This window comes from Lynx canadensis, chromosome B1 (assembly GCF_007474595.2).
Source record: "Lynx canadensis isolate LIC74 chromosome B1, mLynCan4.pri.v2, whole genome shotgun sequence".
Taxonomy (NCBI): Eukaryota; Metazoa; Chordata; class Mammalia; order Carnivora; family Felidae; genus Lynx; species Lynx canadensis.
Window position 1 is genome coordinate 82,165,293 of NC_044306.2, and position 14,402 is coordinate 82,179,694.

Consider the following 14,402-nt stretch of genomic DNA (forward strand, 5'->3'; position numbering starts at 1 on the left):
CCCTTCAAATTTTCCCCTCTTCCCTTGCTTCCTCTCATGTCTCCTTCCTGGCCCAACAGAAAGAGAAAGATGTCAGTTTGATACCTCTGGCCTCTTCTGAAAACCTGGTAATGGTGTTTATCCTGTCAGCGATTCCTGGGTACTTAGTGTTTTACATCTTGATCTGTCTTTATTATTTGAAGAAAAGTCCTTAACTTTCCCCATTTGTTTTTGATGAATAGCTTGGGCTATAGAAGTTTGGTCCCCACACTAAGAGCTACAGATCCCCTGCTGTTTTTATTGGTTGACTTTTGACACAGACTACTTCTGTTCAAGGAGCTCATTGTTAATAAGTTAGTGCCAGTTTATACCAGAACTTAACTTTTAAAGCATGTTTAAATAGACTTCTTAATGGGTTTTTTTGGTTGATGTTTAAAATTGTCTTATGTTTTTTTTTTCCCCTAATGACCCAAATAGCACATGCTTAATGTAAAAAAAAATTATTCCAAAAATATATAAATCATAAAAAAAAATAAAGCTCTCTCATAGATCTGTTCCACCAAAATAGTCCCTTTTAGTGTTTTTGTATGATTCTATCTACATCTTTTTATATATATACATGTAATGTATACCTATACATATATGTAGGTGTATATGCCTTTAAAATTTTTTTTGTTTTCCCCAAAATGCAATCCTTCTGTATATACTGTTTTGTAATCTGCCTTTTTACCTAACCTGTATATGTGTGTGATTATTTGAAATAGTTATATAGGATTTCATTGAATAGATATAACTAATTACCTATTGAGGTGGATTTTTGAGTTTATAATTTTTTAGTAATTTAACCCCAGGATGGTAAACATTTTTTCTGCATCCATTTTTAAGTATTTGTGTTATTTTTGTTTTTTAATGTATTCTCAGAAGTTGAATTCATGGGTCAAAGGCTGTGTGCCTTACCAGCTCATTATGACAGTAACTTTTTCTAATCAAATTTGGATATTATCAGTCATTTTAATATTTTTTAATATGATAAGAAAACTAATGTCTATGTATTTTAATTTATATTTCTTTGATTATTAGAGATTAAAACATTTTCATGTTTTTTGGCTACTTGCTTTTTTTTCTGAGATTAATTTTGTGTTATATAGTCTTTGCTTCTCTTCCTAAGATATATATATATTTTAAAAACAATTTTTTTTTTTTTTTTTTTTATTTTTTTTTTTTTTTTTAAATTTTTTTTTTTCAACGTTTATTTATTTTTGGGACAGAGAGAGACAGAGCATGAACGGGGGAGGGGCAGAGAGAGAGGGAGACACAGAATCGGAAACAGGCTCCAGGCTCTGAGCCATCAACCCAGAGCCTGACGCGGGGCTCGAACTCCCGGAGGACCGCGAGATCGTGACCTGGCTGAAGTCGGACGCTTAACCGACTGCGCCACCCAGGCGCCCCAAAAACAATTTTATTTCTTGCATTACATAATATATTTTCCTTTAAAACTACACTATTATTGTACAATATGTGCTGTAATATATGTTTATATATTATAAAATTATAAATGATTTTGGTTTTGTTGGACTTAATTTCTTACTTAGCTAGTTATTTTCAAATATTGATATAGGAAATTAAGTAATTAACTAGTAAAAAAAAAAACCAAGTTTTTTAGAGTAACTTTTTTGTGTAAAACATAAATGAAGAGGACTGAAATTCTTAATGCTGTTTGCATGTTAAGGTACCTATTTTAGCTCAACTGTTCTTAATTTACTCACATCTGGTTCTTGACCATGTTCTAGATAAGAGATGCCTGTATGAATGTGTGTCTGTATTTTTTACTTGTTCTTCATTTTCATCATTGTTGAAATGAAATGGAAATTGTTGATTGAAGTACTCATTTGAGTGAACTGCGATCAGAAGATGTTTTGGATATAATCTTCCCACGTGATAAAGAACATGTTTTTATTTTATTGCTTTTAGAAGAAAAACAACAGTGAAGACATTATGTATTTATGCAGACTACAAATCTGATGAAAGCTATACTCCAAGCAAGATCTCGGTCAGAGTAGGAAATAATTTTCACAATCTTCAAGAAATTCGGGTATGTCTTTCACATTTTTAAAAATATGTTTTCCTGTAACTCTTGCTCTTTAGAGAATGGTTACATTTGACTTTAGATTAGACAGATTAAGATGTTAATATATAAATGGAAAATTATTAATATATAAGAAAACATTTTAAATTTTTTATATTTAATTTTTTTTAAAATTCTGATTGTCATTTTAATTTTTTCCCAGTATTTTATTATGGAAATTTTTAGACATACAGGAAAATTTAAAGAATTATATAGTGAATCCCAGTATACTCATCTCTTAAATTCTATCTATAATTGTTAATGTTCTGCTGTATTTGCATTATTATAATCTGTCCATCAATTCATCTAATTTTTATATGCAATTCAAAATAAGTTGCAGATATTTGGACATATCACCCCAAATACTTCAGCATGATATATGATAACTAGAGTTATGAATATTTGCTTCAGGTTCTTATTTTAAGGTACAATGTATATATGTTTTGCACAATCTTAATTATGTATTATTTGGTGAGTTTTGACAAATGCAAACATACGTATAACCCCAACTTCTATTAAGATATAGAATATTTTCTTTACCCCATAAAATTCCCTCATATTCCTTCCCAGTCAATCTCCATCTCTATCCTACTCTCAGAGGTAAGTGTTGCTCTAATTTCATTCGTTCATTCATTCATTTTATAGATCAGTTTTGCCTGTTATATAGCATGTCATATAAATGAAATCACAAAAGGTGTAACTTTTTGTAAGGCTTCTTTCATTCAGCCTAATTTTTTGACATTTCATCCTTGTGTTTGCATGTATCAGTACTTCATTCTTTTATATTCTGGAGTTATAGTCCATTGTTTGAATATATCCCAATTTATTTATGTACTATATAACTTTTTGAAGCTATTAAGATAATGCTTTTGTGATTTGAATGTTACTAGTCCCAACACGTTTACATTTCATATACTTTGAATGAGTTTGAACTTTGTATTTATAAAGTTCTGGCCCTTTGCATTTTTTCCTTGTCAGGAAATCTTTGAGCTCAAATAATCATTAAAATCTTTTAAATTAGGTAGTTCTGAGAGATCTGGAAGCACCTGTGATGTTTGAAAGACTTCTGGCTAATTTGTGGCCTGGACTCTTATTTGACTTAGTGTTTATAAGATCTGCCTCTACATTTATATTTCTTCCCTGAATTAGTAATAAAATACTTAATAAAAATCACATATATTTTCATTATTTACTCAATGAATGTGGTGTTGTTCTCCTGTGAAATTTGTTTATGTATTGACAAATAAGAATAAGTAAGAACATTTTCATCCACAGGTATTTTGGTTTTTTGTTTTGTTTTGTTTTTTCATCCTTCTTTGAGTTAAGTTTGTTGCTTTTTGAGATGACCACCTGGTCTTATTAATGTTCATTTACTTTTTTTTTTTTTTAATGTTTTTATTTATTTTTGAGAGAGAAAGAGACAGAATGCAAGCAGGGGAGGGGCAGAGAGAGAGGGAGACACAGAACCCAAAGCAGGCTCCATCCAGACTCCAAGCTGTCAACACAGAGCCTGACACGGGGCTCAATCTCATAAACTGTGAGATCATGACCTGAGCCGAAGTTAGACACTTAACCAACTGAGCCACCCAAAAGCCCCTAAACCAAAAGTATAAACCAGTATAAACAAAGTATAAACTTTGTTAGTTTCTTCATTCACCCCAGTGCTTTTTCCTTCAGAATATTTTAAATTCTTTTTATTATCGTAATTACATTGGACCTTTTGCCAGCCCTTCTTTTAGTCATATATGATATGTTTAATCAGTGTTTAAAGTACTTTAAAGATGCGAGATATGTACTTCTTATACTTAAACATTTTGTATTTATCACATGATTGGGTCACTCATATTTATAAGCCTTTTTGTATCATAGCTGGCTTGTTTTGTTTTAAAATTAAAGATTTGTCCCGTAAGTCCTCAGGCAGGTTGAAATATGTGACACACAAAATGTTTTGATCCAAAATGTGTGTGGCCTATATTTGAAATGTCCACTAGATGTCACTGTTGTCCTTTAATTGATGGTTTCTGTCTAGTTGTTAAGCCCTTAAGTAGTCTTAGTTGTAACTTATTTTTCTTTGAGTATATTTATTCAAAAATTCTTTCATGCATTTTGGGAAATGTACATCCTCATACATGATTTCTAGCTTTATGTATTAAATATATATATTGTATTCTGTTGTAAATTAGAGAAACTTGAAATGATATTTGGACCATTGCAGATACTTTTAATCTAGTTTTGCTTCTATTCTATCACTTAAGTACTGAAACATTAGCCATATAGAATAAGGGCTCTTTTAGGTAGTCTCTTAATTTTATTCCAAGTGTGTTTATATTTCTGTGTAGTGACCACACAGCCTCATGAGGCCAGTAATACTAAATATTACCAGGTGATAATGTAAGTTGTTTTCCTGAAAAACTTAATGAACATACTGCTTTTCTGCCACAGTTCTCACTAAGGAACCATAATTTTTGTATTTTGCTTTAAAATATTAGTACCGCCTTTGCAGCTCATGATATAAAGTATACTTTATCTTTTAATTATATATCTTTACATGTGATTTACTTTATTTACCTGTTTTTCTAAGTTAAAGAAATAATCTGTTATCACTTTGTTTTTTAAGGGAAGATAAGCAGATTATGATTTTATTTCCTACTCTATAGGATCTAAATTGTTATTTCTAAAAAATTCTTTCTTCTAACTCAGATGCTAAGACAAGTGATTAAAATAGTGTTAACTTTTATGAGGTTTTTAGAGCCATCGTTTCATTAGTTATAGGACTGATTTAACTGAGTGGAAAACCCAACTAAATCTTTTTATATTTTTCCATGGAGGCTTGCCCATGGGAGGGTGTAGTGTGTATTGGAGTGTTTAATAGGTTTTCCTTTTTTACTAGAAATTATGGATTTGTTTACTTGAAACACTCTAAAAACCTATTTTCTGTCATTTTATTATTGATTTGAAGTAGTAACTTTTACAAAAATGTAGTTCAGGGTAAGAAAAGCTAATGGCTACTCTATTTATCAAAAAATTATTCTTTTGCTATCATATGTTTTCCTTCATTTTAGTTACAAAGCATGCTGTTCTATCCTGATCTTTGTAACCTCTGTTGAGAAACCTCTACAAAGAGATCAGGCCTTTCCTTTACTAATCTTGAATGCATATTTCAATCTCTATACCTGAGGAGGGACTTAAAATGGAAATAAGGTTTAAACTTTCTGCTTAATGGTTACAAGATACTAAAACTAAGTTTGGCCAAATAGAACATTTTTGACGCCAAAGTTGAATTCATTTGTGCTGCTTATTCTACTATTGTGTTTTTAAAATTGTCCATCCTTCAGAAATTGGGAACCAAAGACATAAGAACATTTATGAGATGTTTGTGATTTATTGCTTCCACACAAGACTACTTCTGTAAAGGAGTGAGGACTTAGCATTTCAGAGTCTTTATGGCATTATCTTCTCAAAACACTTCATCTTAGTTGTGTTAACTTCTATATAGGAAGTCATGTTCATCCTGTTATTAAGGAAGTTATTCAAGAGAAGTTTTCAAATAAAGATACAGTTGCTTTTAAAATTTTTAAATCATTTGCATTTTAGCATTATGTTTTGGTTTAATGCTGTTTTTTTTCCTTTGCTCTCAGAAGGAAAAATAAATAGCTGGAAATTTTTTGTCATTTAGAGCGAGAAACCAAAGAGCACTATGTCTTACATGTGACCATTTTAACTTTGTAGAAAGCATCTCCAGCTAAAATTCAAGAAAAATTAAAGTCTTTTTCAATTTGCTAACGAGTTATTTCTCCTTCTAAAAACTATTATGGAAATTTTTTTCTTAGGGGCACTTGGGTGGCTCAGTCGGTTAAGCATCTGACTTTGGCTCATGTCATGATCTCACGGTTCATGAGTTTGAGCCCTGTGTCGGGCTCCATGCTGACAGCTCAGAGCCTGGAGCCTGCTTCTGATTCTGTGTCTCCCTCTCTCTCTGCTCCTCCCTTGCTTGGGCTCTGTCTCTCTCTCTCTGTCAAAAATAAATAAACATTAAAAAAATTAAAAAAAAATTTGTGTACTTAAATATGATACTAAACTGATTTATTAGACATAGAATGACAGCTTTCAAAATTATTTATTTTTTTAAATGAGTTACTCTGTGGTATTTATTTAAATGTAATTTATTATCAAGTTAGCTAACATACAGTATATACAGTGTGCTCTTGGTTTCGGGAGTAGATTCGGGAGTAGTATGACTCATCAGTTACATACAACACCCAGTGCTCATCCCAACAAGTGCCCTCCTCAATGCCCATCACCCATTTTCCCCTCCTCTCCGGCCCCCCACTGACCCTCAGTTTGCTCTCTGTATTTAAGAGTCTCTTGTGGTTTGCCTCCTCTCTGTTTGAAACTGTTTTCAAAATTATTTCTATACAGTTTTGTAAAAAAACAACTTGTTAACTGAAGCAGATATTTTCAGCATATGTGAAAGTTGTCCTTTGATTCATTGTTAGCGTTTTGCTTCTAAAATTTGTGACCGCAAAAGGATAGAATATTAATGGAGTACAAGATTGAGCACTTAAGTGAATTTTAAGCCCTGTTTTTGTCTTCAGATAATAAAGCTGTTACCAAATGATTTTTTTTTTTTTTAAAGAAGAAGCTTGAAACAAGTCTTCGATGTTAAGAGAGCTGTAATGATATTTTTCTTTTCTTCCTTGTGGATGAGCCTTTTGGCTCTCTTCCTTGGGTCTTGAATCAGTAGCATGGCTATGGGAGTCCATATTTGGTACTTTGACAAAAGTGGTTAAAAAGTCAACTCTTCTGTTAACATAACATTTATGATTATAATTTGAGTTTTGTTAATGTGTGTGGTGGAGTAATAAGATGCAGACAGAGTCTCTGGCTCTATCCATCGATCTTAAAATCTACTTATATTTACTTTCTGATGAGGGGCCTGTTTTAAACAACTTGATATAAAATGGAATGATTTAGGCAGTACTTATAAACATAAATTTGTTTGATAGGACAGTGTTTAATTTATTGAGCCTTTGGAAAAATATTTTTACTGAAATTTAGCTAATTTAAAAGAAAATATTTTTAAAAATTAGTTTTTATAACTGACACTGGGACATCTTTGAAATGAGTATGGAATATTTTGTTGTGATACACATAATTTTTAGGCCAGAAATGTTATCCTTTTTTTTCCCTCTCTAAAAGTAACACACAATTTAAAGAGAGTTATTCAGGATTATATACATTACTTATTTCCAAAATGGAGTTGAGATGACTATGCATTTGGTATGTATTTCCTTTTGAATCTAAAATGTTACATAGTGGAATATTATATATATATATTTTAAGAGAGAAATATTCTTGTATCTCTTGTTTTTTGTTTGATCACAAACCTAGACTGTGTCAATGTAGAGATGTAATCTGGGATTCCTATTACAAGACAAATTCATACTGTATTTATTAGATATTTATTTAGGGCCTGCTAAGTGCCAGGAACTGTATTAGGTACTGGGAATACAGTAAAGATAGTCACTGTTTCTGTCCGTATGCACCTCATAGTTTGGTGGAAAAGACAGGCAAGTAAATCTACAATTACAATATAGTCTAGTAAAGACATATGGTGCTGTGGAAACACAATGGAATATTAGGAGCAACCGTTTAAAAAATTTTTCTAGGGTGCCTGTGTGGCTCTGTCAGTCAGGCATCCCGGCTCTGGATCTCAGTTCTGGTCATGATCTCACAGGTTCATGAGATTGAGCCCCTCATCAGTGCAGAGCCTGCTTGGGCTTCTCTTTCTCCTCTCTCTGTCCCTCCTCTGTTCGTGCGCTCTCTTTCTCTCTCCCTTTCACCCTCTCTCTCTCTCTCTCTCTCTCAGAATAAATAAACTTTAAAAAGTTAAGAAAAAAGTTTTTCTAAAAGTGGTGATAGTTCAACTGAATCTTAAGGATCAACATAAAGCCCACTCAGGTGAGAATAAAGTGAGGCATTTTGAAAGGGGTACAGTGTACCTAAAAGTACAGAAGCAGGAAGGCATGGCATAATGGCAGAACTGCAAGTAATTTAGTACTTCTGGAAGCTAGGTAGGTATGAAGCAATGGCAAGGAAGACTGGAGAAGTACTTGTCATTCAACCATTTATTGTGATGGTAATGGTAATATGGCCTCTGCACATAAGGAGTGAATGTTCATGCGGGGAGTGATGTGTAGTTGTTACAGTGAGAATACGTAGGCAAAAATCAGGTTATGCTTACTTTCATAGACTTCTAGGGAGTTTGGACTTTAAATGAGGAGATACTGATAAAGTTTAATCGTGGGATGGCTGGGGCTGGAGCAACGTGAAGACCGGCTAGGTGGTATCCAGTTGAAAATTAGGAGGATTTAACCAAGGCCATGACAATTGGGTTCAAAAGAAAGGGGTGCATTTGAAGTAGATTCAAAAAGGCTTGTGACTGATTGTTACCTAGGGTGTACAGGGAGTATGTATGGGTAGGGGCTTCAAATAGGTAGAAGAGGGCAACTAGAATTCTTCTCATGTTTGGCAACTGGTGGATTTTTATTATTAATCAGCAATGGAATGCAGAGTTAAGGAACATCGAGGATGGTGAGAAAGGTTAAGCTAATGAGATTAGTTTTTGTCACTGACTTCTGGTATTTTTTCTGACAGAGGGCTTTTCAAGGGGTAGCCAGATACATGGATCCAAACCTGAAGAAAGAAGTCTAGGTTACAGGTGTAGACTTGAAAATTACCAACATGCAAGTAAGAAGCTTCGGTGCGAGTTCCGATTCATTCAGGGAGTGTATGCAGTGGAAAAGAAGAGTGCAAGGGCTGGAACTGTGGAAATGCCAACACTCAAGGACTGGGGAGAAAAAAGATTATTCAGTGAGAAAAAGCTGAAAGGAACTGCCAGTGATGAGAAGAAAATTGAGAGACAATGTCACAGAAGCTGAGAATGGGCAGGAGTACCCACTTAGATAGGGAATGAAACCCTTCCTGCCTAAGCCTGTGTTGCATGTTTTCATAGGCAATTTATTTAATGCAATTCTGTAGTAAGCAGCTTCTGCAAGTAGTTTAGTTTAATCACTCTTTGGAGTAATAGTTTCTACATTTATAGATTTGAGACCAATGAAATTATTTAATACCAGGAATTCCAACTTTTCCTACTCTCATATTTGGACCAAGTAAGAAGATTCTGAAGGGGATTCTTGTTTTGTTTCGTAATGCTTTGAATTGGAAGGTTTTGTAGTGCTGATGAGTACTTAACTTTGAAGTTGATGAGGTTTCTTTTAAGAGCATTGTGCCCTAGAGTCGCCTTTTTCAAGTGCTCTTTTGCAGCACTTACGGAAGAACTGCACTGTTTCTTTTAGGCAGAGTGACAGTAGGAACAGCCAGGGACAAAAAAAACAAAAAACAAAATTAAAAACCCTTTATTTAACTATATAGCAGGGTACAATGCAATAAAAATATGCACTTTACTTACAAAAGTGAAAATGCCCATGGTTTTAGAGATCCCGATTATCAACCCTTTTTATTTAAATAAGGAAAGCCTACTGAGTACGGCCAGCTGAACAGGGAAGGGGTAGGCACCTGGCTGAGAACTTAGCACAGTGTCGGAAACAGTAGGCGTTTAATAAAAAGTTGTCAAATGAGTATACCAGCAGTCAGTCCCTAGGCTTGCCACTGATCCCTGCTTGTGTAGTTTTCTTAAAAGAAGATTATCTGGGCAGATCTGATTCTTTCTCTCAAAAATTCAAAAAAATATTTTTTATAATTGTGATAAAAAACATGTAACTTAAAATTTACCATCTTAACCCTTTTAAGTGTACAGTTCAATAGTGTTAAGTAGATTCACATTGTTGCACAACACATATTCGGAATCACTTCATCTTGCAACACTGAAAATCTATATCCATGAAACAACTCCTCCTCATTTTCCCTCACCTCAACCCCTGATAACCACCATTCTACTTTCTTTTCCGATGAATTTGGTTACTCTTTTAATACCTCATATAAGTGGGCTCATAGTATTTATCCTTTTGTGACTGCCTTGTTTCACTGAGCACAGTGTCCTCAAGGTTCATCTGTGTTGTAGCATGTGACTGGATATCTTCCCTTTTTAAGGCTAAATAACATTCCACATTATGTTTATCGATTCATCTGTTGATGGACCTTCCACAAGAGGTGTGAATAATGCTGTTATGAATATGAATGTGCAAACATAAATATCTCTTTGAGACCCTGCTTTCAGTTCTTTTGGGTGTATACCCAGAAGTGGGATTGTAGGATTGTATGGTAGTTTTATTTATTTTTTATTTAAAAAAGTTAGTTTTAAATGTTTATTTATTTTTGAGAGAGAGAGGGAGACCTAGAATCCAAAACAGGCTCCAGGCTCCAAGCTGTCAGCACAGAGCCCGACCTGGGGCTCAAACACACGGACCACGAGATGGTGACCTGAGCTGAAGTCAGACGCTTAACCCACTGAGCCACCCAGGCACCCCTGGTAGTTTTATTTTTATTTTTATTTTTTTGCCTTTCTCAGAAATATGACTCACAAGAAACAGGCAAGTTAGCCAGACTTGATACAGTGAGATAGCGATATGGAGAGGGTGGTAAGGTGAAGGGCCATGTGCGTTTCAAGTTTCAAAGTTAGAAGGCTATAGACTCTAAGATAATGGGAGGAGGTGGGATGGTGTAGAACAAATAGAGTGGATGCAGGCACAGAATCAGACTGACCAGGGAAGAGAAAAATAGAGCTGAATGAATGGCTGGTGCTCCCAGTGTTCTTCATTTACTGACCTCTCTGGTCCCTAGTTGTTTACTTTTTCCTGGATTCCTGGGCTAACTTTTTAGTAAGCCCCCTTTCCCTGTAGAAACTTTTGAATGCATCTTTCTTTATTCTTGGCAACTAAGAATGGTCGTGATTAGAACAGAAAGATCTACAGCAGATTTTGCTGAAAACTGCATGCTGAAGAGTTTTATCATAACTTTAAAGTATATCTTGAGGTCAGCCCATTCAGGACCTTCATTTTTTTTCTCAGCCTCTTATTTTATACATAGTGAATGAAGACTTAATCTCTAAAAATTAGAGGCAAGTAGCAGATTTTTAATGGGATCAGTGTTGTGTTAGGAAGAGAAGAATCAGCATGTCAGTTTTGATGTAGATTGAATTGACCATCATAGTACTGTTTTCGAGTCCTCTCGTTCACTGTTACTTGGGTTTGTAACCTCTACTATTTATGAAAGGACTCTCAACATTTATGTCACTGGGCTAAGCAGTCACTACTCACTGTTTCATTTTGTCACCAAAGTGGTGATCAGATGTTATTATCCCTATATTCAAGTAAAGTTGAGACTTAGGTTAAAAGGACCTTTTGCTATGTGGCTCATTCTACATGTTAGAGCTGAAAGAAACTTCAGAGGTAGTGTATTTCATCAAAAGCTTAGATGCTACACAGTCAGGCAGGTAATGTAACAGCAAGGTTCCATGCCTTTATGCCAGGGGGGCAGTTTCTATTCAGTGTCAGCCTTTATTGCCCCGTGGGAGTGTAGGCCTGGTGTTGTCAGTCCTAAAAATTTTTAAGAGAAACCTGGATATGAATGTCAAATTTCCCAACTTTTAAAATGTGGAAATTTCCCAATTTTTAAAATATGCTGGGCAAACAAGGTATGTCCACAGTCTGGATGTGGTGAAAGGACCACGAGTTAACAACTTCTAATAAAGTGCAATCCCACTGTTTTGCAAACGAGATGCAGAGTGAACTGCCTGATGTTACACGGCAAGGCAGTGGTATAGCTGGGAATCAACATGCAATACATATTCCTTCCATCTTTTGCTTAACATCACATTAGATTGTAAGTTACCAAAATATTTCTTTAAATTTTTTTCAGAAAAATTGAAGTGTGGAGCCAAGGAAATGAGTGACGGGATAGATTGACTATAGAATTTTGAAATGTGTTTACTTTCTTGATATATTCTATTGAAAATTGGTTGATTCTGTAATGCTAATGCTTTTGGCATAAGCAGTTACAAATACTTGCTTTTCTTTTTGCTGGTTGCTTTTGCTTAATGATTTTATAAAAAGCTTTAAACAGTGTAATTTGGAGGATAAGATTTCTAAGGAAAAAAAAAAAAAAAAAAAACATCTCCAAGCCTCTGAATAAAAGAGTGAGAGAGAATATTGGAGTGGAAACTATTGGAATATAAGCCAATTGATTCTTTCTTCTCTGGCCATTTTATCTTCATAAGGCAGTTAAGAAAAATCATCATTCAAGGGTCTGTAGGCTTGAAGGGTGGGGTGGATAGTCTTCCCTCCTGTGTTTGCAATTTTTGGTGGTAGAAAACAGAAACAGTGGTTCAGTAATCTCAGCACCATTTTCAGAACAAATTGTCTCGTTTGTAAATTAGCTTAGAAGGATAATTTTCTAATTGAATAGTCCACAGCTAGCCTTGATCTTTGGTGCTTGACTAAGTAGGACAGAGGCACTAGGCAGAGGAGACCCTCCAGGAACTCTGATGAGAACAAGATCTAGAGTCAGACTAAGTGGTACCATAACTTTGAGGCAGTAGTAGGGAAATTGTCCAGATAATACGTAAGCTCAATTTTTATTGAGCCTCAGGTCTTTTTTTTTAATGTTCATTTATTTTTGGGAGACAGAGAGACAGAGTACAAGCCGGGGAGGGGCAGAGAGAGAGAGGGAGACACAGAATCCAAAACAGGCTCCAGACTCTGAGCTGTCAGCACAGAGCCCGATGTGGGGCTCGAACCCACAAAGCATGGGATTGTGACCTGGGCCGAAATCAGACACTACCAACTGAGCCACCCAGATGCCCTGAGCCTGAGGTCTTTTATCTCATTCCAAGTTAATATGTTTTTACTAAGTAGCTGTGTAAATTTTCTGTTACTTTTATTTGATAATGAAGAATAAAAGTTCTTACTCTGGGTCTTATATATTCCATAGATTCCCATTCTTTGCCACCAAAAAAATTTCACATGGCAACAGATATTTTCGGGTTGAAAATACCTGGTATCAGCAAAATGAAAAGACAAGCTACAGGCTGGGAGAAAATATTTGCAAAAGACATCTGATAAAGGACTGTTATCCAAAATATACAAGATACTTTTAAAACTCAACAATAAGAAAGCAAACTGTAGGCCAAAGACTTTAACAGACACCTCACCAAAGAAGATGTGCAGATGGCAAATAAGCATATTTTCGCATATGAAAATATGCTTCCCATCATGTCTTCAGGAAAATGCAAATTAAGTAAAACAACATACCACTACACACCTATTAGAATAGCCAAAATCTGGAACACTTACAGTGTCCAGTGCTGGCAAGGATATGGAGCAACATGGGTTCTCATTCATTGCTGGTGAAGATACAAAATGGCACAGTCACTTTGGAAGACAGTTCGGTGGTTTCTTATGTAAGTAAACATACTCTCAACCAACCATATGACTAGGTAGTAGTGCTCCTTGGTATTTACTTAAAGGAGCTGAAAACTTATATCCATATAGAATTCTGCACATGGATGTTTATGGAGCTTTATTAATTATTGTGAAAACTTGGAGGCAACCAGGGCATCCTTCACTAGGTGAATAGATTAATAAACTGTGGCACATCCAGAATGTTACTCAGTGCTAAAAAGAAATGATCCATCAAGCCGTGAAAAGACGTGGAGGAGCCTGACGTGCATATTACTAACTGAAAGAAGCCAATCTGAAAAGGCTATTTGTAAAATTCCAACAATGTGGAATTATTTGTACAATTTCAACTGTGACATTCTCAAAAAGGCAAAACTATGGAGATAGTGAGAGGCTTAGAAGTTGCTAGGAGTTGGGAGTGGTGGGAGAGATGGATAGGCAGAGCACAGAGGATTTTTAGGACAGTGAAAATACTCTGTAAGATACTATAATGATGGATACATTTCATTACACATTTGTCCAAACCCGTAGAATGTACAACACCAAGAGTGAACCCTAATGTTGGTAATGAGGGAGGCTCTGCATGTGGTGGTAGGGGCAGGAGATGTATGAGAAATCTCGTACATTCCTCTCGGTTTTGCTGTGAATCAAAACTGCACTAAAAGTTGTCTCGTTCTAAAAAAGAAAATATATAATATACTATCTATCTTTTTCCCCACCACTCAGGGTAACAAATTTTCATAGGATTTGACTGGCATGTTGAGCTCATATGAGACAATTATAAAATGCTGGCAACTTTTGTTTCCCCTGCTTCTCTAAGACTGCGTACTTGCTGCAAAACAAATGAGATTTCATAATAATGAGTACCTTAATATTTTTTT

At 34.9% G+C, this 14,402-nt stretch overlaps 1 protein-coding gene across 2 annotated transcripts in view; it reads left to right on the forward strand.

Annotated features, from left to right (window-relative positions):
- ANAPC10 (anaphase promoting complex subunit 10) overlaps nt 1-14,402 on the forward strand; it is a 110,107-nt gene that overhangs the window by 49,597 nt on the left and 46,108 nt on the right. For both annotated transcript variants that reach the window (XM_030312996.2, XM_030312995.2), the window contains exon 4: nt 1,951-2,071. In XM_030312996.2, the coding sequence (XP_030168856.1) occupies nt 1,951-2,071 (121 nt within the window). The remainder of the gene's footprint in view (nt 1-1,950; nt 2,072-14,402) is intronic.